At 38.3% G+C, this 26,789-nt stretch overlaps 1 protein-coding gene across 1 annotated transcript; it reads left to right on the top strand.

Annotated features, from left to right (window-relative positions):
* The first annotated feature begins 508 nt into the window (after positions 1-508).
* Positions 509-26,789, top strand: ANKRD22 (ankyrin repeat domain 22). Its single transcript, XM_054572461.1, has 6 exons — positions 509-678; positions 18,191-18,382; positions 21,166-21,273; positions 23,568-23,645; positions 25,859-25,957; positions 26,591-26,789. Exons 1-6 carry the CDS (start codon positions 658-660, stop codon positions 26,666-26,668), a joined length of 576 nt encoding a protein of 191 aa, XP_054428436.1. The 5' UTR covers positions 509-657; the 3' UTR covers positions 26,669-26,789.

Here is a 26,789-nt window from a genome sequence, read left to right as displayed (position 1 = left end):
TAAATAGAATAATGTATGTATAATAGCTTATAAATTGACCTTAATTTATTATTTGAAGTAGTTTATATTAATCGACAACATCAAGGAAGAATAAACTTATCTGTACTTAAAGAAAGAAAATAATCCATAGCAAATTTTGAAGATTATTTTTCATGAAGGTCAAGCAAGCCCTTTGGCAGACATGGGGTTCTAAAACACGAGATCAATGGTCTCCAGTCTTTCTCAATAGCTTCCGTAAGCCAGAGTTCGATTAGGAAATGTCCTAAATGCACTGCCCTATTTTGAACTTTGCGTTCTTCCTGCCAATGTGAGAACTTTCCTTTCTTCCTCAACTTCGCTTCTTTCTACTTGCTACCACGGGCTGAGCAGGTATGACTCAGAAACCGGTTCCTCAGGGTTGTTTGTAACATTAGATGATGCACTGCGTGGGTCATTACAGGGTAACTAATGCCTTTGTTTCATTAAGCTGGGCCCTCTACAAGGTGGTGTTGCTGCCGGTGCTGCTGGAAAAGCACTCGCAGGTGAGAAAAGAAAGCGTTTGCCACTGACCTGGGCTTCTGGGCTCTTCTTTGCCGGGAAGCCTTTTGACGTTAATCAGAAATACCTCTGGAGGATTCAAGAAGCCGTGGAGGTGAAGTAAGTCTGTGAGGCACCGGCATGGGAATCCTATACTCTGAGGTACGTAGTCTTTCTGAAAGTAAGACAACAAAGGTGTTAAAAAATGCTCATGTTTTTCAAATGTAGTAATTTCCTATCCCTGTTAATGTCTCCTTTCCTTCTGTTTAACTTTCTGTGAGAGCCAGTGAAAACAAAATCCTGTGTGTTATTCTTTCTGGTATTTTTCATATCTTAAAGCAAACTGGCAATTCAAAAATGTTAACTACATGTAAATGGACAGGAATACAACACATTCAGGATGTGCACGTTTGCAGGGGTAATTTAGACCTTGCAAAAGTAGAATTTGGGTCGTGTTTTTCTGATGTCAAACATCCAGAGGAAAAGTGAAAATTGTACCTACCTGGGTTTTCTAAACATACTAAAAGATAGACTGGTTCTCTCTGGAAACGCATGTACAGGGTAACACCTTTCAGCTTGGTATTTAAAAGGAAATTCACCTCTAGCAATTTTAATACTTTGTATAGAAGACAAATAAAACCAAGAGGGTTTTAAATGTTTTTTTGAGTTTTTTCTTTTCACATCTGATGAATACAAAAAAGTGCTTTGTCCTATATTGAAAGTAGCCTATTAAAATCAAATTGATTTTTAACTACATTTCAAAGGAGTACAAGTGAGTAATGCTTAAACAAGTACAAGAAATGTGATGACATTATTACTCACTATTTGTTCGTTCTAACACATTAACTGGTTGGTCTGCATTTCATTACAGATGCTAAGCAGAACCTCGTTAGGTGGTTTGTCTAGTACCTCCATTTGCAATTATTTCTAATGCCATTTGTGTGTGTGTGTGTGTGTGTGTGTTTGATTAGTTTATAATTCTAGGTATATCTTGCCCAGTGACTTTGGTCTGGTTAAAAGCTCACATAGATGAAAATGACACTTGTAATGCTCTAAAATGCTACTCCAGAACTTCAAGCTTTAGAATGCCTAAGTGTCAGTGAGAAAAAAATTGTTTAACATTTTTCAATAAAATTTTCAAAAAGTTTCAAGTGCCCCAACCCCAGAGAGCCTGTTTCACTCAGCCCGTGAGAGTGTCCAGAAACCTACTTTTAGGAGAGCACCCTGGTGATTCTGAGATAGGTGATCAGCTTACCACCGGTGGAAGAGAGCCGCTGCTCTGGGCTAGTGCTTTTCAAATTTTAATGTGCACACCCATCACCCCAAGATCTTGTTTAAATCTTGTTTAAATGCAGTTCCTTATTCTGCAGGGCTGAGTGGGACTAAGATTTTTCATATCAGATCCTTGATGGTTGTGCCACATACCACACTGGACAGAGCCAATGAATAGCTAGGCTGAAGTCGAGGCTCTGGGAATAGTTACATTAAAAAAAAATCTTTGCACGAGCAGTGCAATCGTTTCTTGATTTGGCAAGTGGTCAAGTCAAGGCAAAGCAAGGCAAGGCAAGACATGTTGAATTACTTACAAGTATCAATGAAAAGATACCTGGAAGTGGAATATATGCTTTACTTTTCAGATATGTTGAGGACAATGAAACTTTGATTTACTATGATATTAAAAATATACAATAACTGTACATAAAAAAAACCCCTAATTTACCTAGAAGATAAGAGGTAATTATTCAAAGCTCATAATTAATATTGAAACAAAAATAGTCTCAGGTAGTGTTGAAATAACTGTGACTATGCATCTCAGTATCATAAGCTGAAGTAGACTCTAGGCTCTTCCATTTAATTCTGCTCACCATTTACTTACTCTTGCATCAGCAATATGAAGCTCCTGAAAACTGAGTCATTTCCAGGAAGAAAATTGTTTACCTTTTTTCAAAGAATAATTTCTCAATCATCAGAATTCCCCCTGATACCAGCTTCTCCTTCTTCTTGTAAAAGTAGCCATAGATGAGAGTATATTAAGGTTCTTGCAAAACTAGTTTGAGTAGCAGGTTTAAGAGGGAGTGTTGAACCTTCCAGAGTGACAGCTGTGGCGCGGATGCTGTTTGTGGGGTGGCTGTTTTGGGGTGTGTCTATTCTCCTGTCTCATTATACTCCCCCGTCCCTGAACCCAGGAGATACCCCGTTAGTGTGACAGACGCTCTCACTGAACTCCCTATAGATATCCAGTTTGGCTGATGGGTTTAGACACTTCGCATTTTCACTTGTCAGGTTTCATGGTATCCCAGAGCAATGGATTTTAGAATGACTCTGGTTCTGCCAAAGATTTAGAAAATCATTAATATCCACACACATCAACTTCTTGATACCTGGGACTAAAACACTATGCTGTTAAATGTCCAAATTTAGAATAATCCGACTTCAGTGATGGATGAAAGAGAAACAGCGGAAGAGAAATGGGATCTTTTAGATTGCAGGAAAGCTGAGATTACTTATTCCAGTTGCATTTGGGAGTTACATGTGAATGGAAAAAGAAAGGAAGAAAAAGCTTGGCCTCACCCTCTGGCGTTCTGATGCAGGAGGTCTAGGGTGGAGCCTCTGTGACACTCTTCCACCTATCATTTTGAAAAGGTTGAGATGCTCTGGAGTAATCTCTAAAATATTTAAACATAATCTACTCATTTGTCATGTACCAGTCTCCTGTTTTTCCTGTACTAATTACTTTGCTTTTCCATGGTGTAAAGAGTGTGAACCACTAAATACGAGCAGGGCAAGAAACATCCAGTCCTGCCCCATTCCCTGGTACTATACTGCCTTGAAGCAGCGATTTAAACTTTTAGTGAAGTTCAACTTCCCACTTGGCATGTGGGAAGCTCCTCTGGATCGGTAGAGGTTCACTATACCAGTAAAGCTGTAAAGGAGGAAAAGAATCCTTTTCTGCTTTACTCATCTTAGGTGTACTGGCTGGGGCCCTGTAAAATAGACTGACAACAGAAAGATTAATGAGAGAAAAACAAACAAATTTATTAACACCTGCATCATGCGTACATAGGGATGAGTAACTCAGCACGTGGTTAGAACTTGGGCTCATACAGCATCTTAACAATAGAAGAGTAAATTTTTAGTGGCAAGATAGAGGAAACATTTTGAGTTTCTAGGAGTGGCAAATTGTGGGAAGGCAAATATATAGGGGGACTAATAGAAGATAAAGGCTAGTTGATAAATTTTATTATGTAGATTACTTTGGTAACTTCTCTGGGCTAACAAGGTAAATTTTGTCTTTCCTATTAAAGAGGGAAAGGGGACTACCTTCATAAATTTATGTCCTGCTTTTAGCTAAGTAGGGGTAGGGTGAAGAGCTTTCCTTGTTTCAACTTCTCAATTGCCTTTAGCGCACAATAATCATTATGCTGAGAGGTGTATTTTGGGATGAATATTCTGCTACCCTTCAGAGCCTTGCATTGCTAATAGTTATGATATACATATATGATGTCATATATATGTATTATATATGCATGACAAATGATATTTTAAAAATTGAGGTATAATTAACATATTAGTTTCATGTATAAAATGTAATGATTCAATGTTTGTCCATATTGTAAAATCATCACCATAATAAGGCCAGTTAACATCTGTCGCCATACATAGTTATAATTTTTTCTTGTGACAAGAACTTTCAAGATCCATTCTCCTAGCAACTTTCAAATTTTCAATACAGTATTTTTAACTACAGTTGCCATGCTGTACATTATATCCCCAGGATTCATTCATTTTATAACTGGAAATTTGAACCTTTGACCTCAAAGAACCACCAATCTGTTCTCCATATTCATGTGCTCCAGTTTTTTGTTTGTTTTGTTTTTATAGTCCACATATAGGTGAGATCATACAATATTTATCTTTTCCTATCTGAGTTGTTTCACTTAGCATAATGCCCTCAATGTCCAGCCATATTGTCACAAATGACATGGTTTCCTTCTTTTTATGGCTAAATATTATTCCATTGTGTGTATTACATTAAAAAGAAAACTTCATCCAAGGATATGTTCATTGATTTTAGAGAGAGAGAAAGGGAGGGGGAGAGAGAAAGAGAGAGAAAGAAACATTCATGTGAGAGAGAAACATTGATTGGTTGCCTTCCATATAAGCTCCAACCAGGGATTGAATCCATGTCGTAGGTATGTGCCCTGACTGGGAATTGAACCTACAACTTTTTGGTGTATGGGATGATGTTCCAACAAACTGGGCAAGGGCTGTGTCACATTTTTTTTATCCATTCATTCATCAATGGGCATTTACATTGTTTCCAATATGTATTTAAGAAAGAAGGAGAGAATGAAGGAGCATCTAAGAGTTGGGCCTAACACCTGCAATAGAGGATATGCCTAGAGCTCAGTGAGAGAATCTAACTTGGAATAGTCAACCCCAGCTATGTAAGCTGGACTTTAAACACAGTTGATTCATTTAAACCCTTATCAAACACATTTATATTCATACATTTACAAACACTTAATGAGGGTGTTATATACCTGCCCATGTTCTAAACACTGTATGTGTATTAACATACTTCATACAACAACCATATCCTTATTTTACAAATGAAAGAAATGAAGCAAAGATAGTTTAAGTAACTTGCCCAGAGTTATGCAGCTAAAAATTATTTAATGTCTAGAGAACAAGGGCTGCGATATGAGACCAGTGTTTGTGTTTTCAGGGAAATTCTGCTTATATCTTTGATGAACATGCTAAGTTCTTTCTCTACTTGCTACCTCAATAGGGGTGTCATACTCCAAAAAGGAGTTGGTCTTAACCACTCTGCTGTTCTTCAAGTATCCCTCTCCACTAGGATATATTATTACTCTTTTACCTTAGTGAAAAAAAAATGGGGTAAACTAAATCCAGGTTCCAATGAAGTACATTCTACTCCTACTCTGCAGATAAGAAGTATTATACTGCAAACTAATGCAAAAAATTGGAAAAAAAAGAGGATGAATAAGAACTCAAAGAGATTAGAAATTAGTGTTTAGCAGACCTATAGAATCTTCTGTAGGCGTTTGACTCTGTCAGCTGGGGAAACAGGCTTTAAAAGGAATGTCTTGAAAATCATATCATAATGTTGTATATCTTTAGACTTTGGGAAGGTCTAATGATAAGTTTATATAAGAGCAAAGGGACATACAACACACAACATGCATGCACATATATCCAACATACACACAACATATATGCATGTGCCCATGCGCACACACACTCTTAATATTAGTCTTTAATGAATCTATTTTTCAGATGCTACTATGCAAAAAGGATACATAGTTCAAAGAACAGAGCAAAGATACTGTATTTTGAAATATACAGCATCCAGAGAGTACAATTTAGGTTGAGCAGGGCTTATTGGGGGAACTGGTACAGCTGAGGAGAACTCAAGCCAGACAGAGTGAGTTGTGACTAATGGAAAGGTCATTGGACTAGAAATCAAGAAAACCTATAATTTAGTTTTGATTGTGCCAGGAAGTCTATGGGACTTTGGGGAAATCATTTAACGTTTCTGAGTTATATTTCCAATATTTATAAAACAAGAGAGCTGGGTGAGGTCCTGTTTAGCACTTAACATGATATCTTTCCATGATATGTAAAAAGAAAATGCAAAATAATTGGAAAAATTGCCCCCTTTACTGTCTTGCCAGCTCTTTCTTTCTTTACTTTGTATATTGAACCTCTAGCAAATTTTTGGCATTCTGCATTCAAAAAGGACACAGGGGGCTTTCACTCCAATTGGTGTTTTAAGTCTTTCCTTGTATATTATAAGTGATTTTACAAATTATAATGTGGTACTAAGTCACATTTAAAAAATGAAATAACTTTAATGTATAAACACAAACCTGCATTTTTAATCTGTAAACACTTCTTCATTCCATCACCGCATCCATTTATTTAATCAACAACGTTTATTGATCGCATGCTATATTTCAGGTACATGCTAGGGGTCCCCAATCTCCTGGAACTATTATTGTAAAAAATAAATATACAAGTGAAAAAATAATTATAAATGGTGAAAAGAAAAATCAAGGAAGCAACAAGATAAAGAGAAAATATGTAAGAGAGGTAGGGAGGGATATGAATATGTAATTAGATTTGACCTAAAAGTCTCCTCTTAGGTAGTGACATTTGAGCTGAGCTCTGAAAAATAAGAATCTCGTCTTGATAAACATGGGGAAAAGTGTCCCAGAGAGAGGAGTTATATGTAGGGAGAATCTGAAGCATGAAACGTCGGGGCTATTGTTTGAAGACAACCAGCCTGATGCAGTAGCTCCTGAGAATTATTCCTTAGTTCTTAGGAACACAAGTGCCATTTTTCACCTATTGAATTGACAAGAGTCCAAAAAGTTGAGAATATACTCTGGGTGTGGGTAACAGGCCCTGTGTACATTGCTGATGAGAGAATAAAATGGTATAAACCCCAGGAAGGGCAATTTGCAACGTCTGTCAAGATTACAAATACATATCCTTTTTGCCACACCAATTCTAATCCGGGGAATTTATCTTATAGGAAAGTTAGGATGTTTCAGAATATATTATAACAGCAAATATGGAAAATACCAGATGTTTTTGGTTAAACAAATTAGGTTACCTGCATATAATGCAATATGATATAACTATAAAACATTTAGGATGTACTTTATGTACAAAAACACTTTGCTAAATTAAAAATGCAGTGCCAAAAATGCCAAAAGTATGCTATCATTTGAAATAAATAAGAATAGATAAAACTATATATTCACATTTACTTCTAACATCCCTTATTACATGAAGAGAATCCGTAAGAATAAACAAGACAGCTCTATTAGTAAGAAGACAGGAGTAATAGTGAGGCCTTTTATTGCATATCTTTTCAGTGTTTTAGATTAAAAAAAAATCTGTGGATGTAACAATTTTCTATGGTCTGAATTTTGTGTCCCCCCAAAATTCATAGGTTGAATCCTAACCCAAAGGTGATGGTATTAGGAGGTGAGGACTTGGGGAGGTGAATAGGTCATAAAGGTAGAACCCTCATGAATGGAATTAGTGCCCTGAGAAAAAAAGAGGTTCCAGGCTCCACAGAGGTCTCTTACCCCTTGAGCCATGTGAGCCAAAAAGACTGCCCTCTATGAACCAGGAAGCCCTCACCAAGCACAGAAATCATTGGCACCATGATTTTAGAATTTCCAGCGTCCAGAACTGTAAGATAAAAATGTTTGCTCTTAATAAGCCAAAAACAAAAAACAAAACAAAACAAAACAAAAAAAACCAAGAAAAAATCCCCTAGAAATGCTGGGCCTATTGGAAAAGTTGAGTGGTTTATGAAGGGTGTTCTGGTGACAGCAGTTATCTAGGTACAGGCAATGAAAGGGTGCAATGGTCACACAGATTTAGAGACTATAATAGAACTGACTAAACTTTGATTTGCTTTTTGTTATCACCATTTTCTGATAATTCTAAATACTGTCAGTTTTACATGGTCATCCTCACCCTTGGATGGCCACTGCTTGATAGAAAGTCCTGGTGCCCAGGAGGCAGCGGGAGTGACAGGAGCTGAAGTGGGGAGGCCGTCAGGGTCGGATCATGCCGGTCTTGTGGGCCAAGACGGGGAATATCGACTTTATTCTAAACACAATGGAAAGCAATGAAATGATGTTAGGAAGAGGAATAATAAGACCCAATTAAGGTTTAAAAGGTCACTCTGATAGCTGTGGGAGAATGAATTGGTGAGCTGCAAGAGGGGCCGCCGGGAGCCTGAACGAAGCTGTTGTACTGGCGGTTGTATTAGACAGGTGGATGAATTTGGGGTATGTTTCACTGCAATATCGTGCAGAATGTGGTAAGGGCCCACGTGAGTGCCTACTGGGTTTTATTCATCTCTGTATCCCTACAGCCTCACACAGTGTCTGGTAAGTATTGGTAGCTGAAGTTCTCTTAAACTGAATTGAAGAAAATAATCAAGGGCTATGGAAGATTTTGAAACTGTCGTGGGTAGGGTTCATGATGACTTAATATATAAGGGAGTATGAGGGTGGGAGAGTCACAGGAGGTTAAAACACTGGCTCCTGAGTTAGGTAGACCAGACTATGAATTCTAGTTCCGCTTCTTACTAGTTAATTACAGCTCTGAGCTTCAGTCTCCTTGTTGGCCAGATGGGGTAATAACTATCCCCACACCAAGATTGCTGTGAGGATTAAATGAAATGTTGGTGAAGCACTTAGCTGTGTAGCTGCCATATAAGAAAAATTCATATTCAGTAGCTTTTATAGCTATTTTTTTTTTTTTTTTTTTACTTTTATTTGTAATTTCTCTCCCAAGCAGAGTTAGTGCAAAAATACCTGTTTTGGTCCATTGAGTGTTTGGAGACACTACCTACTAAAAGTTCAAGTCCTGGGCCCTACAACAACTCACCCTTCCTGTAGGTTGGGGCAGACGGTACCAAGAAGTGTTGAGACTGTGCGTCAGTTCCTGCTGGAGGCAGGAGGCTGTGTGTCAGTGCTGGTGGGAGTCTGCTGGGGCCGGCTTGAACTGACTTGTTGTGAAGACTGGTTTTGCCCAAATCCAAGTTCAGTAACCTCTCCTTGGTAGCTTGAAATCAAGGAAGTAGGAGTAGGTACACCACTGAAATTGATAAACATCACAAAGAAGGTTATTTTCACAGGCCCGCCCCTGCCCTCCCCGCCCCCGTCTTGGCTTGCACTTACCTCTTTGGTTGTCTGGGGCAGTAGAAAGGTACCAGGGCTCTGGATTTGCCAGATTCTACCAGCCAGAACCCCCTCTTCCTCTGCCCTTCCTTCTCACCATTGACCGTTGGAGGCAAAGGCTTTCTTGCCCTTTCCTGGTCTCCCTCATCATGACCTCAGAGCTTCTGAGGTCTGAAGTGTGGCAATGGGGCTTCTTTAGCTTCCTGGCAGTGAAGATATCTTCTCTCAAGCAGAGCTTGTTGGAGAAAGAACAGAAAACACAGACACAGAATTAATAAAGCCCACTTTTCTCTCCGTTGTCATTGATTACTCTTTGCTTACAGCATTCCAGCTATTCTGGAATATTCCACATTCTTCTGTCTTTATATCTTTGCTATAACTTAGGCCAAATCATGCATCAGCCCACATGTCACCTCCTCAGAGAGGCCTTCCCCAAGCACTCAGTCTAAAGTTTATGTTTAAGAAACCTCCTGGACATCTACCTGCAGCAAGAACTGTGCAGAACCTCAGGCTGCTCATTGGCCTTTTGTCAATAGGTTAAGCTAGTGTCCCTAAAGAGATGGCAGCCTTTGTTAAGTCAGACTTCCACAGTGATAAGCCCCCAGAACATGGATAAAACTCTCTCCTTTATTGGCACACTGATCCAGCTGTGACCTGGTTGGGGAAGTGGGGTTAGGGGAGACGTGGAGGTTCAGGAAGTAACATGTCCCATGAAAACCAGGTCAGTATTTTAGCTCAGTGGTTCTCAACGTTGGCTGAGCAGTAGGGCTCTTTTAAAATACAGGCTCAGGTCCCACTCTTTACCAATTGAGTCAGAATCTATGGAAGTAGGGCAGGGGCATTCATGTTATTTCAGTGTCCCATGGGTGATTCTGAGGCATGGTGAGGTTGGGGACCACTGCAAAGGTGAAAGAAACAAGCCCCCATCCATCATGAAAGCAAAGCCGTAATGAAACACTGTAATGTTAACACTCCTGCTATGTAAGAAGTAATTGAAACTCAGGAAACTTGGAATATTAGGAACAATTTTTTAAATTTAATTTATTGGGATGACATTGGTTAATAGAATTATATAGGTTTCAAGTGTATAATTCCATAATACATCATCTGTATGTTGTATTGTATGTTCCTCATCCCAAGCCAAATCTCCTTCCACCATCATAGGACCAACTTTTTGTGCACTTTAGTCTTCGCACGAAAGGGTCAAGGACGTGGTGCTCGAGCACCGCCCCTGTCCCGCTGTCCCAGACCCTAAGTTTTAAGTGGTGTCTCCTGGTAGTACATGACATTTCTAGCATGTTGATGATTAACTGAAATATTCTGTATATATTATTTAACATAATCACATTTTGCACTGCTCCAAGTATAATAAGTATGACAGCTTGGTATTATTTTAATAATATAGAACTATCTGAGCTACCTGCCATGACAGATGTCTCCAAAAGCAAATTCCGTAATTTCCAGTCTAAGGAACAATCATGTGGAAGCCTGCCTGAGGCTCATAAGACTTGATAAGTTACACATTTACTATCTCATTTAAAATGTTCATAATAATTTCTGAGGAGGATTTGTTGGTTTTTTGAAGCAAAATGATTCTTGTAAAGAGCCTTGTATGCTAATGAGGCATCTTCCCAGAAAAGGAAAGAAGATACTTTTCTTCTGAAATTAAGAGGTCTTAGGGAACAATAATAAACACTTGTTAGGTTTGAAAATAATTTAATCTTTATTTGTAATTTTTTCCATTACCGTTTAGTCCCCTTGTACTCCCTCCCCCTAATATTCGCCACACTGTTGTCCATGTCCATGAGCCCTTTTTTCCTTTTTGCTGAATCCCTCCGCTTTCTAACTCCCCCTGACTAGTTCTATGAGCCTCTAATTTGTTTGTTAGTTCAGTTTGTTCATTAGATTCCACGTATGAGTGAAATCATACGGTATTTATCTTTCTCTGACCGGCTTATTTCACTTATTATAATGTTTACCAAGTCTATCTACACTGTTGCAAAGGGTAAAATTGTCCTTTTTTTTAAAAATAGTTCAGTAGTATTCCATTGTGTAAATATTCCATAGTTGTTTTATCCACTTGTCTACTGATGGACATTGGGCTGCTTCCATATCTTGGCAATTGTCAGTAATGCTGCAATGAACATAGAGGTGCTTATGTGCTTTTGAATTAGTGTTTTGAGTTCCTCTGGATATATTTGTAGAAGTGGGATTGCTTAGTTAAAAGGCAGATCCTTTTTTAATTTTTTGAGGTATCTCCATAATGCTTTCCACAGTGGCTGCAACAATTTGCATTCCCATCAACAGTGCAGAAGAGTTCCCCTTTCTCCACATCCTCCCCAGCACTTTTTTGTTCATTTATTGACATAGTCACTTTGACAGGTGTGAGATGATGTCTCATTGTGGTTTTAATTTGCATTTCTCTGATGATTGGTCATGTTGAACATCTTTTCATATGTATGTTGGCCATCTGTATGTCCTCTTTGGAGAAGTGTCTATTCAGGCCCTTTGCCCACTTTTTAATTGGGTTGTTTGTTTTTTTGGTGTTGAGTTTTGTAAGTACTTTATAAATTTTGGATATTAATCCCTTACCAGACTTGCACAATTAATTCCAAGCTTTTTTTCTCTAATGACTCATTTCTTCACTACTATGATTTTTAAAATTTCTTCGTAAATTTTTAAAAAATATTTTATTTATTTATTTATTTATGTATTAGAGAGAGGGGAAGGGAGGGAGAAAGAGGGACAGGAACATCAATATGTGGTTGCCTCTCATGCGCCCCTCCTGGGGATCTGGCCTGCAACCCAGGCATGTGCCCTGACTGGGAATCAAACTGGAGACCCTTTGCTTTGCAGTCCAGCACTCAATCTACTGAGCCACACCAGCCAGGGCTTAGTAATTTTTTTCTTTCAGACAAAAAACACACAAGGATTTTTTTGTTTGTTTGTTTGTTTGTCTTTGACCCACTTAGCCTTTATGTAACATGCAGGAAGGTCCCAGCAGTGGTTGGGTTATGAGGGATGGCAGCTGTCAGGGGAAAATCAAGGCAGGGCGTACACTATTCCTTCTCCATTCCCCCTCACCTCTCTAGCCCATCTTCTTTGGTGGCTTCACTGAAATCTTGTGATTGGTACTTCAGTCCACTTATTTCTTGTTTCTCATTGCTGTTCTATGACCATGGCTCAATTTCTTACTTGAAGTCTTTGCCTGTGCCCCTTTCTCTCCCTTCTCACATCTGTCTACTATACTCCAGGACACACTTCCACCTTCCTTGATACTGTAGCACAACTTCCCCTTTCGTTCTCCTCCCTGCGGTGATCCTCAGTGACCTCAATATCTACAAACCTTCACTTTCCTTTCTTAACCTCTGTCTCTACTCCAAATCAGCCACTCAACACGGCCACTCTGTCTGTAACACTTACAATCTGGTACCTCTACCTCCTATCACACTTCTTAACTGGTCACAATTCCCACTAGATCACATGTACTGACTCTGCTCAAATCCATCTCTGTTTCTATCTGTCTTGCTCTTTTTCCATCAAACCTACCAGTCTCTACTTGGTTTGCATATGTTAACTATTCAGTCTAAATTCCATGGTGAACTACTCTTCTCTTATACCCCTTGCCTGACCCACATTTTCTAATCTTTGCCCTTAGCCCCCTTCATGTTCTCCATCCTACCCTGACAATAGGTTTGCTAAAGAAACAAACCTATACTGTAGGCCCAACCCACGATAGCTTCTTAATGTGTGTTTACAACCTGATGCTTCAAACGATTTTATATTTTTATTCATCTCACGTAGACACTTTCATTATGACTGTCCCAAAGATTCCCTGCCGTGCTCACGAGCCTCTTCCACTCTTGTCTCAGTTTCCCCTCCTATGTCATTAACCCCATTCATCTATGTAAATATAATGGCTATTTACTGAGTTATCTATATCTACTTATGATAAATACATGTTAACCTAATGCATGAAGATGAAGCCTCAGATTTTCTGGCAAAAAAATGGCCAATGTAAAGTTCTCTCTAGCCCCAAATCACTTTGTTCCCTTGCTTTGGCCTTAGACCCAGTGTTGTCATTCGGTTTAGTAAGGCACTTGCATCCATTTTCGTTCTCTAGCTTATCACCTCTCCGCTCTGTTTGAGCACTTACCTACTTTTCCATAACCACCCCTGCCCATCAACACTGGCTCCTTATGTTTTAATAATTATAAGTGCAGCTAACATTAATTGAGGGTTTATTGTGAGTCAGATCTGAGCTAAGTGCTTCATCCCCACAATCACCTTTAATAGTTCCTCATAAAGAAGATGTGATTATTAAATGGTGAAGGAAACTGAGCACAGAGAGTTTAAGTTGTCCAAGTGATAGTTATATGGTAGAGTTGAGATTGGAACTTAGAAATTTGCTTCCAGAGCCTGTATTATAACCCCCTGACTTTGCCCACAAACGTGCAGAATGTTGGCTGGTCCCTGCTACTCCCCTCCATGTACTTACAAGCTCATTCTTAGCTTTCACTGCCAAAGTTACTACATATTTCTCTCCAGTCACATCTTCGAATTCTTCATAGACCATGTACTCCAGGCCCTTGTCTTCTGCCTTCTGCCTCATCACTCTATAAAAATTGATCTCTAAATGGTCATTAATGATCAAATCCAGTAATCTTTTCTTATACAATACTTCATTCTTTTGACTTTGTACCCCTTCTTGAAACATTTTCATCTGGCCCATGAATTTTTCTAGTTTCTCCTACAACCTCTCTGACCACTACTTCTTCACCTTTTGGCAGATATTGCTAATTCTAGGTGTGTTTGGAGAAAAATTCTGGTTCTATAACCAAGAGGGCTTGGACACCAACAGGCCAGGGCAGAAGGTAACTGATAAGTCTCCTGAGGCTATAGGTTGTCCTGCCTATAGTCTCAGGGTGCAAATGCAACCAAAACAGTATCAAACACAGAGCCCTGAAGCCAGAAGACATTTTGAAGGGTGTTTTAAAACTGCCTAAAGTAATTAGAGCCAGAAGGTATGCGTTCTGTAGTCTTTCCCCTTGATTAGATTCCTAACATCGTCAGCTCTGAGCTGTGTGAGTTTGGCAAGGAAGACAGCCTCCCTCCATTTCATCTGTACCAAATGGCTCTAATAATAATACAGGGTTGTAGTGCAGGGTTAGCCTATAGGATTGTTGTGAGGGTTAAATGAAATAAATGATATGCTCAATAAAAGCTCATGATCATTTATTCATTTACTTTTTTGCTCACCAAATATATATTGAATACCCACTTTGTTGGGTGCTGGGGATACAGTGTTGTACAAGAACAGACACAACACCTGATCTCATGGAGTTTACAGTCTAGTTGGGGAGATAGCTGTTAGTAACACCCATCTTTATTTACTTAGGTCAAGGGTACCGATAGTGAGTGGTGGGAGATGAAGTTGGAAAGACAGGATTTGTGAGATTTGAAGAATCATGTGTGCCAGCTTGGGGACAGCACCCTAATCTGCTTGGTCACCACTGAAGGTTTCCGGCAGGAAAGTGATAAGAAGCTGCAGTTTTTGGAGGATGGGTTAGAGCTGCATAGATGAGACTAAGAAGTAAGGCCAATTATTGGCAGGTTAATTAGCCATTAGTCTTGGTGAGAATTATGAAGGTCTGAACTAGTACTTTGGCAGTGAAGTTGGACAGAACAGTTCTGAGAGTTATTCGGGGACTGAATTTTCATGGTAATTTCCCAAGTTCTTACTGGTTTCTTCTACATCTCAATTTCCTCCAAGTTCCAGGAACTTTAGGGGCCAACAGAATTTGACTCTTCCCTCAATCCAAATGGACAGTGTCCTTCCCCCGCCCCGCCCCCTCCTTTCTCATACCCGGCTTGCCAGACAGCACATTTCTATTGGCTTTCCTATCCCTCTTTTGTCAGTGCTTTTATGACACTGAGCTGCCCCCTTGTGGAGACTGAGAATTTATAACAGCATAGATGGTTTTCCAGCAGATTTTACAATTCATGCAACGAATCACTCGTATGTTTAACTGAACCAGGCATGTACTTTACTTTTCAAAAACAGAAACTCTATGTTTTGGATGAAGGAAGACTAGGAAATATTGAAGGATAAGCTTAGATTAATATTTTAAGTAATATCGCTCGTGGGATTGAGAAAGCACTCAGAAACAAGTGACTGCAGGAAAACTATCCACCTTTCCCTTTTCGTGTGTTAGTTGAGTCTCAGGAAAGATTTTGAGAAGCCCGAGCACAGAGGGTTTTATTTGGCGTCCTATGGGAATGTGGACCTGGTGTTGCCAAATCTTTCAATTTTTAAAGAGAAGTTGGAGAGCCAATTAATACATGAAATATCCTAGTTTTTAAAATGTTGTACAATAATTTAAAAAGAAAAAAATGAATTCTGTAGCCACCTGTTTTCAAGTTCTGCATGCTAGACGATCAGTTTCCAAATGGTAGTTTATGATTCCTAGTGATCAGTGGCAAATTTTTGCTGGTTTATAGTAAAAAAAAAAAATTTAAGATTTTATTTATTTACTTTTAGAGAGAGGGAAAAAGAGGGAGAAAGAGAGGCAGAGAAACAGCAATGTGTGAGAGGTACGTTGATCAGGTGCCTCTCGCAGGTCTCCAGCCAGGGACCTGACCTGCAACCCAAGCATGTGCCCAGACTGGGAAGAACTGGCAACCCTTGGCTTGCAGGCTGGCACTCAGTCCGCTGAGCCACATGGGCCAGGGCAAATTTTTTTTTAGAAGGACAATGAGATAATTTTTTTTTTTCCATTTGGCTAAATCTATCTAATATGAAGAACTACTTTCTCCTGTGGTGATATCCTTATATATTTTGTTAAAATATTCTTGGTTTGGATTTATATTTATCTTTTGTTTAAAATATCTTTTATTTAATGAAATGATGCTGTGGCTTGTAATGCATTTAATTAGCAAAATTAAGAGTTGGTGACTTTACATTGTCTTATTATACTTAGTTTTGTTGTACTTTTTATTTAAACCTAAGTGTCTGGGCATCACATCTGGGCAATTATGTACTTAAATAATACTAACCCTAACCCTAGACCCTAGCAGTTAATGTGGAAAAAGTGTTGGGTGGGGAGAGATTAGAGATCTAGAAGTGTGACCGTCACAGAGTGTGAGAACCCAAAAGAACTTCTGCTTCACTCCTTTATTTGGTAACTGAGGACACAGACACCCGGAAGGAACAAAATCATCCATGGTCACCCAGGAGGTAGCAGCAGAACCATAACTACAACCCAGTTTTCTGACACCAGATATGTGATTTTTCAACTGCTCTGGTCGTTTCTATGTCAGTCAGACAGTCCCAAGGTACTGCTGAGCCCGACTGGTGAGGAGGCCTGGTAAAGGAAGGACTTTAGGATAGTAGGAAGGGTGATTTGTGTAATTGTGCATTTTCATTACAAGTTTGAACCCCTGTAACATGCTCATTTCATTCTGGGCTACAAAAGTTTGCCTCTTAATCTGCTATTGAGTTGACTTTTCTTTAGGATGTTTCTTTCATGAGTAGGTCTTGGGGTTTAAAGGTATCTTACTTTTAAAAGCTCACTTATTATAATATTTGGCTATGTTAGAACATGAGTTGGTTAGCAGATGCACCACTTGGCTTGCTTACTGGTCTGTCTTAGCTGCTGCAGGTGCTTATGTGCCCAAGTCTGTACTCCTTTAAAATTGTTTTCTTATTGTTTAGTCCTGTGAGTGTGTGTCTTATATCCTCAATCAGTAAACAAATTTCAGATGGTTAACAGCAATATGGTTTATACTTTTTCCCCCTAGCAACCGTGGCTCGCACAGTATGCAGGTTTGACCTTGTTAACAAATTAAAGAATGATTTAATAAACAATACTAATTACATCCATAAATTGAGCACTATCCACATTCTAGGTATTATTCTAAGTGCTTTTCTTTTACACAATTAAAATCAGTCCAAAGACGTTTCCCGTTTGCCTACTATGTGCCCCATGTTATGTGCTGGGGATAAGGTGGTGAACTGAATCCTGTAACCTCTAACTACATGGAGTGTCTAGCCTGAACTTCAATGGCTTTTCTCTCTCACTATTGCTTCACCCACTCCTGACTCATGCTAGCCTGAAACACACAGTTATAAACAATTAAGAAAATAGTTACAGTTAGGCTAGTTCCTGCAAAGGAATGCTGGGGTCAGGAAAGACTTAGAAAAAATGAAAATCAAATTATGACATAAAAGATGGAGGAGTAGTTAGCCAGGTGAAGAGAGGAGAAAAAGTGTTTTATGCAGAGAGAGCAGTAGGGGCAGAGGCCCAGATGGAAGTAACTAAATGTGGGGTACTGAACAAAGGAGACAAGCCCACGAGGAGAGCAGAGTGGGGAAAGTGGGCAAGATGACGTCCACTTTGGTCTCACTGTTAAACTCCCATCATGCTTTGCAGAGTTCTTTATAGTGCTTTCCAAAAGACATCTAATTGCAGTTAATTACATAATTTATTTGCATGCTAATTATCTAAAATATATCTTTCCCCACTTTGCCAAGCTCATTGAGTACAGGGGGCTATGCATCTTTATCCTTTCACTTAGTGCTGCCCTAAACTCCCCCAATATGCCTATTTTATCATCAGTAAAATCTTGTTTTTCTGACAAGAATTACCTACCCATGAACACAACACACAGTTTCTTCACTGAATCGAATCTGAAATATTGCATCCATCGACTCTCTCATTCATCCATTTGACAAACATTTATACGTGCCAAACAATTTAGGAGATCTTAAGGAATTCCTTAGAGACTCAATGTTTGTCCTAGACTTAACAGTAGGCATAACTGAGACCAAAAATCTCATCAACAATGAATTTTGATACTGGATAATGATTTTTTTTTCTTCTTTTTTGTGGCTTAATTATGCTTACATTTAAAATTCTGCTTTTGTTTTTTCTCCTCAGCCCATCTGCCAGGCAGCCTACCAGAATGACTTTGGTCAAGTGTGGAGGTGGGTGAGGGAGGACAGAAACTACATCAACGTTCAGGATGGCTTTAATGGAGACACCCCCCTGATCTGTGCCTGCCGGCGAGGGCACCTGAGAATCGTGTCCTTCCTTTTGAAACGAAATGCTGATGTGAACCTAAAAAACCAGGTAAGGCCATGACACAGGAGTAGAGAAAGCAACTGACCACGGTAATTCCTTTCTCCTGGCATCGATGCAAGCTCATGCTTGTAGCTCCTAATACCAACAATTTTTATTTTAGAGAGACTGACATGCTGAGGCCATTTTATTGGGATAAAAAGCAAAATAAAACATAGTTCAGTCAGCAGGGGGGTAATTATGTCCTTGTACTTCTGAAAAGGAAGAGAATAGTTTGCTTTTCTGACTGGATAGAGCTTCCTTTCTTTGCCTTCTGCTTCCCGTGCTTTTCCTTGAACCCCCTTTCTCTCCCAGCTCCTCCTCCACTGTTTCAGAAGTAATGGGAGAGATTTCCTGGGGGAAAATATTGACCTCCTGGTGCTATTTCATTAGTTAGATTTTTACCTTCTATGTCAATTTACTGATCCATAGAAGATTCTATAGTTTGCTTATAGAATAAAAGAATGATAGTAAAAAAATTGCCAAGGACAAGTAAGCTGATGAACCAGAGGTTACTTGAAGCCACATAGAAAGGCATTAAGAATGCAGTGTTTGCTGACATGGGGCTTTCAGTGAGGAAGAGCAGAATATGTGTCTATTTCTGTGAACGTCCTTTCAGAGCCCTTTTGGAACTTCCAGTGCTGACATCATAGTAAAGGCAACATTTAAAGTACCCTGAGTAAACATAGAAAGTCATTGTTTGTAATAATTATAAATGCCCTATATTCACGCATGAATATTCAATGAGGAAAAACAGCCTGTAGGGCCCCATTTGCCCCTTCCAAGTTAAAGAGCAGCCCTTTCAGAGCAATAATGTAATGTCAGAAAATTAGACCATTGCTGAGCTTTCTTGTATGTGTATACTATTTTATCCTTTTTTGCTTGGTTCGATTTCAAAGCAAGCCATGCCTGTTCTGAATGTAAGAGTCTAGAGCTTAGTAAAGTATGACATGATCTCCCAGCCAAAGAACTAGGTATGTGGAGTTATGGTGAGAGAGGTGGCAAAGAAAGATGTCCACATCCTCTCTTAAGAGACTTACTATAAGGAAGCAGATGGAGAGAGATGTTTGCCAGCACAGGCACAGGGCTTTGGAGGCACCCTTATTTCTGTCTTGCAGAGAATAACCTCCTGCTGTTTTGAGCCAGCCTCCTGGGATCCCCTCATGTTATAAATATCGTGGAAAAGATGTTAGTGGATACTTTAGATTAATAGAGATTTTATCAGAATAACTGCTTTGCATTTTCTATTTTTAAAATATTTTAATGTTTTTAAATGGTTAATCTTTTTTATTTTTCTCAAGTACTAATCTTTGTACATTAATAATGTGAACCAGTGCTTTCTCATTTCTTAAGTCTATGTTTTTGAGTTATTTTCAGAAGTACTAAGTAAAGGCCTTAAAAACTGGTGATTCAGATGCACATGCTTAATAGAGAGCACTGATTCTATGGGAAGCAAATTAAAACGTAAAGATAGATATAGATATAGATATAGACAGATATAGATATAGATATATACAGATGTATTATGGTCTGTCAAATTGACCAGGCCTAAAAAAGGAAATCATGTGTTGATCAGGAAAAAGAAAGTTGAAATCATTATCATTTTACTAGAGCACAATTTAGTAGCACAATATGAAAAATATTAAAACCTTTTATGCCAGGAATTATATTTTTAGAAACTTTTGTTAAGGACAAATTTAAAAATATTGACAAATCTTTATGAGGATGTACATGCAGTCTTATTTACAAAAATAAAAAGTTAAAAACTCACATGTCCAAAAGGTAAGGTTTATCTAAGTAAATTACAATAGTTCTATTCAATAGAAAGCCAAGCCATCTTTATAGTCGTATATTTAAAAACATGAAATGGCATGAAAAGATGTGCCTATTCTAAATGTTAATTGAAAAAAAGCATATATAATTTTGCAGATGCAGTATGAACCTACATTTAAAAATGTCACAGTTAACTCTGGGCTGTTTGAAAATGGGTAATTTTAAATTCATTCTATTATTATCTTCTTGCCTAGTTTATAAAACTTCTATGGAGAACATATATATCTTGATATTAGGAAAACAGAAGGACTTGTTTAAGAACAGTGCCTCCCCCAAGTAGAAGTTAACCTCCTTTTACTCCCTGGCTTTCCCTCTCTGCTCATTGATTTGGTTGGCATTGCAATCATGACAGCTTTCTGCATTATACTTATCTGGGTGTCTTTCTGCCTCCCTTGGTTGATTATGAGGCCCTGAGTCTTTATATTCCTTACAATCCCTAGAAACTTAAGTGTATCACCTGATAAATATTCATGTACTTGAATAATTAAATTGAGTTATTTCCATTCTTCTAGCACTGTCTGTATACATGTAGAAAGAGGAAAATTGCCATGTGGTTAAGCTTTTTTTAATGAACAAACCACAAAATGAATAACTGTATACCATTGGTGATTAAGGGATAACTATAGATTTTTATAATGAATTTAGTCCTGTGTTTATATCTCAGTGTATTTTTCCCCAAAACTAAAATGTGTGAGAATCCATCTTTTGATGACTTTTAAAATGTGCATTTCTCCTGTTATCTTTTTGTGACCCTCCCCCAGCTTTTTCTTTTGACTATACACTGTTCAATATTCTAATCAGTGAAAATCTGGGTTTTTTCATCAGACAGACTCCACAGAAAAAAGATGGCATGTGTACCATAAAATGAAAGGCACCAACTAAACTTTTTGACAGGCTAGTCTTAAAATGGGAAATCTGAAATGGAGTATTTCATTCATACAAATTCTTTTCTTAATTTTTAGAAAGAAAGAACCTGCTTGCATTATGCTGTGAAGAAAAAATTTACCTTCTTTGACTACCTGCTCATTGTTCTCTTAATGCCTGTCCTGCTCATTGGTTATTTCCTCATGGTGAGTACACTTGCGAGAGCGAAGGGTCAGGGAGGAGGAGGCGAACAGCAGCATGGCTGGCCACGCTTTGCTGGGCCAGTGAGAAGTAAGAAATAGTAACAAAATAAGCCCTTCATTTGTATTCTATAAATGACATTTCCAACATACCCGCATTGCTGTAATTAAAGTAAAGCAAGAAGAAAAGCAGCCAGATAAATTAATCAACAGCAGAATCATCTGTGCAGTGTTTATTTAGAAAAAGCAGTTAATCTTGCTTAAAATCATCCTAAGGAAGCACAAAAATCCTGAATATTAAAATTAAAATTTCCTCTCCTACTACTTCTTTTCACCCTTTCTCGTAAGAAGGGTTTGTCTTTGTACCTATTTGTCTGAGTTTCTGATTGTTAAGGACCCGCCCTTGTTGTGAGTTTTAAAACAGATCTCAAGAAATTTGCAGCCAATAGCTGACAAACACAGATCTTTACACAGAATATGTGAAATTCACCTCTCACCTTGATGAATTTATTCATGCTTGAATGAGTCTTTGGCACTCAGCAATGTTCTTGAGTGAATAAAGATGTAGTTGGTGTAGGAATGCAGTTCTATTATGAGTAGAAGATGACACTTGAATCTTGTTGTTGTTTTTCATGTAAAGTGACAGGTTTGTAGTGACTCATCCACTGTTTTCCATGTTTCTCCTGTGGCCAGTTCCGCTTTTCAAAGATGACTCAGTGGATGTGTAATTTGCTCCAGTTCAATGACCAACCTCCCTTCTCTTTGTAGTTAATAGACTGGGGGTGTTGATTATTTCTGTTAACATAAGCTGCAGAACAAAGTCTACCAGTCAGAAATGTTATTACCTCTTTGGGTATTTACATTTTACAGAATTAGAGGAACTCCAATGAAATATGATAACATTGATGTTGATGCTTCGATTTATTGGAGAGAGAAAACTATAATTCACTTATAAACACATATAATCTGCTCAAATCCTTGAAAAGTTCTTGAAAAATCAGTTGTGCATTTAGTACATAATAATTTAAATATTTGTTGCTTAGGGGTTGGGGGGATCTGTTGTTTTTTTCCAAACATTTTTGGAGATTATGAAGAAAACATCTAGATTAGCAAGTTTCATTCAGAATTTGTTGATGCACAATCCAGTTTTCTGGCAGTCCAGTGTTTAAAAGCTGGAGGCCTGGGCACAACTACTAATTGTCATGAATAGACCACTGGATGGAGCTTCCTAAATAACAAAGGGGCTGACCTCCAGGACATGCCCTGCTGAGCAGGAAGAGCTGTGTTCCGTGCAAGCAATGAGACACTGGGGGTGGGTGGCAATCAATCTGTCATGTGGTCTGCATCTCAGGGGACTAGGCAGGAGAAGTGGATTTCTCAGGAGCCTAGTTAGTTTCATCCTTTTGTTCAGTCAGTCAGCACACGCTTATTATTGATCCACTATGTGCTGGCACTGTGCTGGGTGCTGGGGATAAATGGTGAACCCAGCAGGTGTAGTCCTTGTTCTCCTGACAGTTAGAGGGCAGTGAAACATGAGTCATAATCAAATGAAGGCCGGAACACATGGAAAATTACCATGAAGTAGGTGGTACAGAGAGAAGTGGTCAGTCTTATGAGAGCCCAGATGAAAGGGATTTTGCACGGCCAACTAGGTCAGGGAAAGCTTCCTGGAGGAAGAGAGGCTTGGGCTGAGATAGTAACAATGTTTTTATTATTATTATTTTTTTATTACAAAGCTATTTAAGATTAATTTACAAGGTACAGAGAGGAGGGAGAAGGCTTTTAGGCAGAAGGAATAGAATATTCAGTGCAACTATTCTATGGCACTAGGGAGCCCTGGGGTATGAAAGACTAACTAACAACCCATGTGGCTAGGGCAAGGCGAGCCAGCAGGTGTAGAGTAAGGTGGCTGGGGACGCAAGTGGAGGCCAAAACATGTGTGCCCTCGCAGGCCAGGCTGAAGAGTTTGCTTTGCACTCAGCAATGGGACATCATTGGAGAGTTTTGAGCCAGGAAGGAAGACAGGTCACTGGACCCCATTCTCAGTAGGATTTGGTAGGTCTGGGGTGGGGCCCCAGAATTTGCATTTCTAAGTACCCAGGACTGATGCTAATTGAGATCCACACTCTGAGAACCCTGGCTTTATACCTAATTGATATTAGAACAGGGTATGGGGGGGGGAAATTTTTATGAAGATCGTGGGCACATAGGGGTATTGAGATTAAAATGAAGCGTATTAATTGGACTAGTTCAGACGAAAATGTTTGTAAATAAACCTCTTTTACTGCCATTTGTAATAGATATCAAAGACAAAGCAGAACGAGACTCTCGTCCGAATGCTACTTGATGCTGGCGTGGAAGTTAATGCTGCCGACAGTGTAAGTTTGTGTTTTCAGTCATTTTGAAATAATACTGAAAATGGCATTTGTAGGTAGGATACCTATCATCTGTAAAGTTGCTTGTTTTATTTTCCAAGACAGTTATGTGATCTTGAGGTTGTTTATATACTGCCACTAAACTTGTGGCAATAAAATCTTTACTGAATACAGAACATTTAAGAAAAAACCTGCTCCATCATTGGAGAGAAGTTAAGGAAGATGAAGGCTCTGATAATCTAACTCACCCTTTGTAGTTAAGAACCAGGAGTCAGAATGCCTACGTGTAAACCTAGGCTTGCCACTTTTTACCTATGTGCGCTTTGGCAAGTCATAAACTTTTTCATCTTCCAGTTTCCTCGTCCGTAAAATGAGGATATCGATAACTTCCAGGGCTGACTCACAAAAAGCATTTAGCAGAGTGCCTGACACGTGGTAAGTGCTCAGGGAACGTTAGCAGCTGCTACTGCAGCCAAGATCCCAACCAGCAAGGAATCCCTGTCTGTAAACTAAAGAAAGATAAGGACAGAGGTCGAGGAAATCCAAATGATTGTAAGAGCAGTGATAACAACTGGAGGGGCCTCAGCTGACTTCCTGTTTATAAACACAGGTTTTGTTTTCGTCTTTTATGATGGTGCCTTGAACTCATCTTCCCCCTTACATGGTCATAAATGGGTTAAAAATTTATTTGTAAGGAGCTTTATTGGCTTATTTGATTGAATGAAATTTTGGTTACCTAGTTCTTTACTGAAAAAGTAGGCCCGTCAAGATTTGATTCCAAAAAAACCAATAGTCTATTTTAAATCCCTAATTTATGTTGTATACATCTGTGTGTATATTACCATTCTGTGTTTTGTGGTGGAGAAAATGTCCTTATTCCTGTTTCTATTAATTATTTGTATCATTTTAGTTTGAGTAATATATTGGTATCATATGTTTAAATTGAGAGTTCTCCTTTTCTCTGTATGTGTGTGTGTGTGAGGGAGAGAGCGAGAGAGAGAGAGAAAGCAAGAGAGGGAGAGAGAGAGGAGAGAAAGAAAGAGAAAGTTTATGAAATGTGTGCTTTTTCTTTTATTCCAAATATAATTTTTGGATTAATTTGGATATACTACTACTGTGAATCATCATTTCCTTGGATAACTTTGAAATGTTTTAAGATGTAATTAAAAATTAAGTAAAAGACAATTCAAAATGTTTAAAACCTTTCTTGTGAACAGAATTTCTCTGGGATATTATTCTAGTTATCTGTGTCTATCTTAATCTCTACATAAAGAATTACATTCCTGTGCATGCTCATACATGTATGTATACCCAGGCACATATTTTTACCACATTTTTCAAAAACTACCTCTACATTAAGATCCATTTTCCAACTCTAAGAAATGCAGTGTATTGTATTTTTTTTAGATTCTCTTTATTTCACGTGGAAAAATTCAGAGCCAGATTTTCCATTCATCATGCCATCACTTAATAAAAGAAATATGAGATTACAGCATTATTCCCTATGATTTTAGAGGAGTTTCTAGGGGAAAAAACCCCAAAGTTAATTCTGTTAATCTTGATAGTCAAGGATATTATTTCTTTACTTACTAAAACATGGTTGTTTGGCTTTGAAAGGCAAAATTTTTAGCACAGATGCCCCAGAAATAAATTTATTTTGACCTGAAATTAGTGTTTTAAATAAGTACTAACAGAGTAGATCCACTGTTTTATAATACATCATATAAACTACAACAAACTAAGCACAGGAGACTTCTATAATGAACTGCACTGGTCTTGTAAGTGTGTTCTAGTAATATGAGCATCAGCGACTTTCTTCAGGCTGTGGAGTTTTTAAGAATCATAGAGGATGATAACTGCAAAATGGCCCATGTGAGGACTCTAAGGGAAAAGATGGTAATGTGATCAAGGTACTGATTGGCCAGACATACAGAATTCTACAAAAAAAACCCCAACAAAACTTTAGGATAAATCAGCATCAACCTTTGGAACAGAAAATGAGAAAGGAAGATATTAATGACTTACAGAACATTAATAATGAACATATTGAGACAGAAAAGACTTTAGGAACAAAAATGTAGTTGCACATTGATGGTTGCAGGCTGTTTTGCTTAACTGTACAATACAAAATATGAGGAGCACTTGCTGCGGAAGTGACGTGCTACAGTCTGTGGAGTCTGATGGGTGAGCTGTAATGTTGGTCCATTGTGTTTCAGTATGGCTACACTGCATTGCATTATGCCTGTGAAATGAAAAACCAGAGTCTTATTCCGCTGCTCCTGGCAGCCCATGCAGACCCCATGAAAAGAAACAAGGTAAGACTCTGTGGACCATCGCCTGCGGTATCTCCAGCAGCCTGATCTTCTAACTCTGGACTTGTGTTGAATTAAGTTACCATTGAGTCTGATGTTAACAGCAAAATTAATCATTCTCATTAAATACCGTATTTTGCTGAGTATAATGCACACCTACATTTTTGGCCCAAACTTTCAGGGAAAAAATCTTTTGTTTTAATTTTTAATTCAATTATGTATTTATTTATATTTAGATACTTGTTTTTTGTATTATAAAGGAATCTTAACATTCATTTTTGAACACATAGATATCGTTATTGTTCTCTAGATTTACACATTTAACGCATAAAGAATTAAAAACCTTTATATAGATATCAAATTAGCACTACCCATGTATAATTCACAGCCTTATTTTTCCCTCAAAAATTTGAGCAAAAAAGTGCACATTATACATGGCAAGATATAGTGATTAAGTTATCCTATTACTTTTAAAACTTAATAACATTTAAAGCCTTTGCTAAGCCTAGAGTCAATCAGTCTAAACTGATAACTGGAACTTTTGTGTTGACATTTGATTCTACTACAGATAAATAACTATTATTTATTTATTTATTTATTTATTTATTTATTTATTTATTTATTTATTTTGGTCAGGGTGGTGAGAGTTCCCTGGATATTGCACGAAGATTAAAATTTTCCCAGATTGAATTAATGCTAAGGAAAGCATCATAATGCTTGTGGCCTCGGCTGGAGAAGTAGAAAAAATTAAAGGACTGGATTCTGTCTGCATCTTGGACTATTGGTCTGTGGGCCACTCAGGCTGGATGTTGCCATTTTATGGGGACAATGATGG

The sequence above is a fragment of the Pteronotus mesoamericanus genome, unplaced genomic scaffold (genome assembly GCF_021234165.1).
Source record: "Pteronotus mesoamericanus isolate MK-2021 breed Mesoamerican mustached bat unplaced genomic scaffold, CSHL_Meso_final contig_24, whole genome shotgun sequence".
Taxonomy (NCBI): Eukaryota; Metazoa; Chordata; class Mammalia; order Chiroptera; family Mormoopidae; genus Pteronotus; species Pteronotus mesoamericanus.
The sequence above is the reverse complement of the archived record's forward strand: the minus strand, read 5'-3'. Positions and strand labels throughout refer to the sequence as shown.